Raw genomic sequence first — 6369 nt, forward strand, 5'->3', positions numbered from 1 at the left:
ATGTAGGGAGCTCGTTAAAACATAAAGCTACAAAGGAAACCCCACATAATATCTACCCATCATCACAACTTTTTTTCACCGACGATGCCCCCACAGGTCCAGCTGAATTGGGCACCACTCTTACGATTTAGACATGCCACTAAATTATCAGCTGCATCATCCTAAAATTTTAAAAATTCGTTCATAAAATTATTGGCGATAAAATTATATATCAGACTCTACCAAGTAAGTTGAGGGTGACAATTCAGCAAATGATCTCAAACACAAAATAACCCAACATTTTTATAGCAATATAGCACGCAAGCATCAGAAACACAGGTTGTGTTACAGAGTTCATAGTAACTAGGTTTGCAAATTCCCATGTAAACAAGTCCCTCAACTATATAGTTCTACCACCTAATACCAAGGAAACGTTTTCCAACTTATTTGATCCAACCAAACCACACCTTTGTTTATCTATATCCAGTTATCCACCATATAACAGTAGCCTCATAATAAGTGAGTTTAGTGATGGTGTGGCTTCTCCAGGTCCTCAATACTCGTAGGGCGAAACCAAGCCTTTTCCTCCAGTACAGAGTTCTCGCCACCGGAATTGGTGCCTTGCTCCCCACCACCACCAGATGCATTAAGCTGCTCAGCAGCAGGGCCAAACACCCCGGTCTTAGGGTTCGGAGCCCAGTATTTGTCCGATTGAGGCTGGATCACTTCATCAGGAACCACACTTGCATGGACCTGATCATCCAGGTTCTTGTCATATGCCGATGAGTGAGCACTCCTGCATATACAATAAAAGCATTATCTTTTACAAATTCGTATTTATTCACCATAATATCTATTTGTCATTGACAACACCTACCATAATATCTATTAGTCAGTGACAACACACGTCCTATAGATGTAACTGCTCGAACCCTAACCAAAGAGATTAAAATTCCTTTTAACCGGAAAAAATTAGAAATCTTCATGTGCCTAATAGCCTATAAGCATCAATTTATTACTCCTTTAATTTAATCAAAAGGTTTTAAAAAGAGTAGTTAGGTTACATGGCAAGGGAATTAAGCGAAGAAAAGAGAGCATGGGGCACGTGTGGCAGAGCATCAAAAGTATGGGTTAAGATATTCCGCAAAACAACGGACTGTTAAAACACGTGACAATAAAAAAAATTAATTTCATTTAATCGCATCTGTTCTGTAATAATAAAATTAAGAAATCAATTGAAATGAAAAAATATTTTACCAATAAATCAATTTCAAGTTTTTTTTATTAAAAAAATTATATAAATGGATGTTAATTTCAATAATTACACCGTAAATCATTATATTAAATATATTAAATTTCATAAATCAAAATTATATTAGATCTAAAATATATAAATCCCTGTCTACTCAAACCTGACACACCAAGTAAAAATATAAATAAAATATACAACGATCGGTTACATGGCCATTTCCTAGCAAAGGTTATATTTCCAAATCAAAAGATGGGGACCACTTTCTAATTTTATAAAATAAAAAATCCATCTAACGTAATTTGCACGCCAACACTCAAAAGTGTCAATATTTATGAAATTACACCCTCAATTTTACACATTTATTACTATAATTAATCGAAAACAACCCACAACTATAATGGGAAGGTAATAACTTAGTTGTAAGCTTCGTTTTAAATAGAAACGGAAGTATGATGTAGAAATATGTAAGAAAAATATTTTTTTTTAAAATTTAAGGTAGGACGAGTTTATAAAATTTTAAAGAACATAAATAAATTCTTAATAAAATATAAAAAGTATCTAAAGATTTAAAATTTTAGAATGAACAATCATCTCAAGCTATATAGAGAGTGGGTGACTCTTATTCCTCCCAAAATTTTTTGTTTAATATTATTTTAGATGCTTATTAATTTAAATCTAAACAAAATTAGACTTTTGCTTTTTAAATTTTTAGATTAAATACATAATAAATCATTTTTAAAATTTGATCTGATCTGGCTCCGTCCTTATCCAGTCTATCAGTCCATCCCTAGTTCTAAGTTTCCAGTAAAAACCATAATTATTAATTGGTTTAGTTTTAAGTAACTTAAATTAAAAATCATATATTAATGTGACCAAATATATTTGATCGATTAATCAAATTATTATCGTTATTTCTTCATATTTCTTTAGATCGTGAATTGTAAACTCATTAAGAACATTTTCTTTATTCTTCTAACATTTTTCTTCCTTTTCCCCTAAATAAAATTAAATAAGATTAAGATTAGATTTAATATATATATATATATATATATATAAATAATGTTGATGGTGTTGTCAATTGAAGAAGAATTTGGGTTAGCGTTGAAAATGATAATAGGGAGACACGTGTCCAATAGGAGAGGACAGAGAAGGTGCGTCCTTATCCGCTTCGCCCTTCCCCACCACCAACTTCCACCGAGTACGGCATTTCCCCTCTCCCAGATTTCTCGATATCTTTCCTTTTAAAAGCATGTGTTCAATTTAAAAAAGTCCAGTCGAAAATTAAAAGAGGGGAAAAAATCAAAATCAAAATCAAAATCAAGAAATTCCTCCTATTAAAACTCATGTTTATATTACTAAAATGATGAACATAATTTGATCATGATATGATCAAACTCCTAAATGAGAGACTCATTCTTCAATGGAATCTTCTTAACTTGTATAGCATAGAAATTAATACTAATGCTACAAGATTCAGCATGCAAAATCACATCAACAAAAAATCGAAGAAAAGACTGCCGAGTAAATTAAGAGGAAGCAAGAAAGAACCTGATAGCTGCAGCGGCAGCAGGCGGAGGAGCAGGCGCGGCGGTGCGAGTGGATGTGCGGTTAAGTAGGCGCTTCCCCAAGCTGGCGATCCCTCCACCACTCTTGAAATTGGCTGCCATACAAGTGAGGGAATAAAAGAGAGAAAAATCTGTGAGATGAAGAAACAAAAAGGAGACGGTTGAAGGGAATATGTTTTGCGTTTGCACAAAGGAGTGTGCTTATTTATAAAGAGATGTAGATGCCCATTTCACCGGCCCACCACCGCACCTAACCGCTAACCCCACCCACACACAACTCTCCGTTTCCTTTCACTCAACCGTTATCACGGAACTTTAGTCTTACCGTAGGGGTTTTAATTAATAGGGTTATGTACGCAAATGGTTCCGACCATAAAGTACTATTTTATTAAATCACTCAAATATTAAAAGTTATAAAATGATCTTTAAATTATAGAATATTATTTTTTTGAGTCTATCAACTATTAAAAGCTACAAAATAATTATTCAACTATTCATTATGTTCTAAATCTGTCATTTTCTATTAAAAATTGACAGTATTATCAACTGAACATTAACCTACTGATGGTGATATGATAATATATGATCTATGAATCTCAAATGATTGTCATATCTCAATCATCATATTAACTTCCAGATTAGACAATCATCAATTTTTTAACGAAAAATGAAAAGTTTAGAACATAATGAATAGTTGGATGACCATTTTATAACTTTTAATAGTGAAGAGACTCAACAAAACATATTCTATAATTGAATAATTATTTTATAACTTTTAATAGTTAAGAGACTTAATAAAATATTATTATATAGTCAGATATTATTTGTGTACTTTACTCTAATTAATATTAGGATAAACTACTTAAATCATCACTCAACTTGGAAGTCATTACGTTTTGGTCATTTAGAAAAATAGTTTTTTTTAATTTAATCACTTGTTTTTAGAGACCTTTTAGTCACCCAACTTTAAAGCGTTAATTTTTTGGTTATCTAAATAATTATTTGAATATCATTGTTATCTTCATTCTATGTGCCAATCTCATTTGAAAAATGTGTACCGTTTCGATAATTAACTGGCTTTGAGTGCCAATTTAATGAATAATTCTTTAAATGATACTATTAAAGTAAAAAGCCATAATAATCTCCTTGCATTAATATGATTAATATGATTAGTTAGGGATTTGAGTAAAAAAATCAAAAAGATGTTAAGTCTAATTATACATGTTGGTTATATTTTGCACTCATCATAATAGTTAAACGAAAATATTATTTATAAAAAAATTCTGATTCAAACAATTATAATTTATAAGATATATACGTTATTAATAATTAAAATATTCTAAATAAATATTTCTTAATGAATTATTAAAAAAAAATAAGTGTGGAAACCTAGAAAACATTTGACGGAATATTTAATGCTTTTTCATAAATGTCACACAGTGAGTTGATTTTTTATATGCGGATTTAGGGTGGAATATTCTGTGTAAACCGCTTTTTTGGGCTGTTAGGTGGTTTGCTTGACGTCGTTAGTAGTCCGTTAAAAGAAACGCCGTTTACAATAATTTTGTAGTACTTGAGCAGGTACGGTACGGTCATTACATTACCTCTTTTTTCGATAGTCGATAGAAGGCCAGGTGGAATTATTCCTGAAAATGTCGTAAAACCAAGGAACTATTTCGGGGAGATTTTTGTAAAAAGATTATGGTTTCCATTATCTTTATCAAATTTTGTAATACCAAAATACCACCTAAGTTTATTAAAATAATTATTTTGGTTCATATTATTTTTTAGAGTATTTTTGTCCTAATGTTTCATTTTAAAGTAAAAATCTTTTAAAAGATGAAATCTATTAGTTAACACACGATTAACGTTTCAAAATAGGATTATTTTTATCTTAAAATAAAATGTTGGGGTCCAAAATGTTAAAAAAAAGAACCTTATGAGGACTGATTCCATAAGACTTGTGTCTGTTTGAAACTCAAGAAAATAAAAAAAAAACACTCGAGTTACTTGTTAGTGATGACCGTCTATTGTGTGATGGGTCATCCAGATATCTTAAAAGTCACGATGAGACAGTAAAAAGTTTACTAGTTGAACGTTGCTCTAATGCTCTTGTGACCTAGACTCATCCATTACTCTAGAGGAGTAGGCTAAATGAGTGTACATTTATGATACATATATGACCAAGGTTTAACCCAAGGTACTGATCATATGTGGCACTAGATGTATGTTCTTGATGTGCTTGTGATTCAGGTCTCGTCCAAAGTACCTAGTTCGTAAGTTAGAGGGGTGTGAGTCTTGTGACGCACGTATGACCTCATACTACACCATGATTCCTACTTGTGTATTGTTGATGAGCATTTGTAATTTGTGGCCCAAGCCTCACCTGGATAAGTGTTCGGTGACTTGAGCCTCATTCTTAGTATGGTATTGTGTCTGGATAAGTGTTTGAACTTCGTGATTAGAACTGCATCCTTGTTATTATGTGATGATTGATACTATGATATTGATATGTATTGAATAGATGACATTGATGGACTTGTTAGTATTGCTCCTCTGACTTGTTGGTATACCTATGTTATTAATGCATATGGTATAGTGGAGATTTTGTGTGACGTTGAATTTGTTAGTTCAACATTCGAAATATGTTTTCATTCGCAGGTTACATGCATGTTATGTGGACTGCAGAGAATAATGATATCATTGGAGGAGTCTCAATAGAGTACTAAAGTATAGTGATGACGACTTGGTGAACCTGTAAAGGTTATGATTTGAAAATGGTTCAACTTGTGATATTTTAATTGTTTGCTTTATTTTAAATGGGGGCATGTATTTGTAAATTTTTATGGTTTCATACTTTATGTTAAAAGTGAGCATAGTTTTAAAAGAAAAAAATGATTAATCACTTTAGAGATTTTATGTAACACTCGAATCCATGAGATTTGGGTGTTACACACTAAACTTTACCACGAGTAATCTAGATCGGTCCCAAATAAATTTTGTTGTGCGAGTAGTGGCCTTGAGATTGACATGCATGTATTTGTAGTGGCCTTGATATTGACCATCTAATTCAGAATTATTTTTAATCTTTATTTTCCTTTTCACCAGTCGATGTTGATGCTCGAAATTTAGAGGGTGTCACGCCTAGTATTATCGAGCATATGAATTCAGTTTTGAAAAACTCTTTTATGTGAGACAATGTATTTTCTGCAGTCAAATTAATGGGTCCTTAACTTAAATTCTTAATATTAAATATATCTTAACTTAAAAATCAAATCATAACTTTAAAAAAATATATTTTATTTTTTTCTTAACTTATTGAATATATTTTATTTTTTTTCTTAACTTATTGAATATATTTTATTCTTGCCTAAACTAATTTTAATCTTATCTTAACTTATAAATTATTAACTTAAATTATTAAATATATTATATTCTTACCTTAAATGATTAAATATTATTTAATATTAACGGCACGTCAGCACTTCCGTTAAAGGTGAAAAGGTGATATTTTGAAAACCACATTAATTCTTAATTGTCTCTTTTTAATTTAAAAACAGATGTGATTTAAAA

General features: G+C 31.0%; 1 protein-coding gene across 1 annotated transcript; it reads right to left on the reverse strand.

The window, feature by feature from the left end:
• Positions 1-261: 261 nt before the first annotated feature.
• On the reverse strand, positions 262-2986 carry LOC120200327 (late embryogenesis abundant protein At5g17165-like). The gene is made up of 2 exons (XM_039201199.1): positions 2780-2986; positions 262-775 (listed from the first exon to the last, which is right to left on the reverse strand). Exons 1-2 carry the CDS (start codon positions 2896-2898, stop codon positions 505-507), a joined length of 390 nt encoding a protein of 129 aa, XP_039057130.1. The 5' UTR covers positions 2899-2986; the 3' UTR covers positions 262-504.
• Positions 2987-6369: the final 3383 nt, after the last annotated feature.

This window comes from Hibiscus syriacus, unplaced genomic scaffold, assembly GCF_006381635.1.
Source record: "Hibiscus syriacus cultivar Baekdansim isolate YM2019G1 unplaced genomic scaffold, ASM638163v2 tig00005939_pilon, whole genome shotgun sequence".
In the NCBI taxonomy this organism is placed as follows: Eukaryota; Viridiplantae; Streptophyta; class Magnoliopsida; order Malvales; family Malvaceae; genus Hibiscus; species Hibiscus syriacus.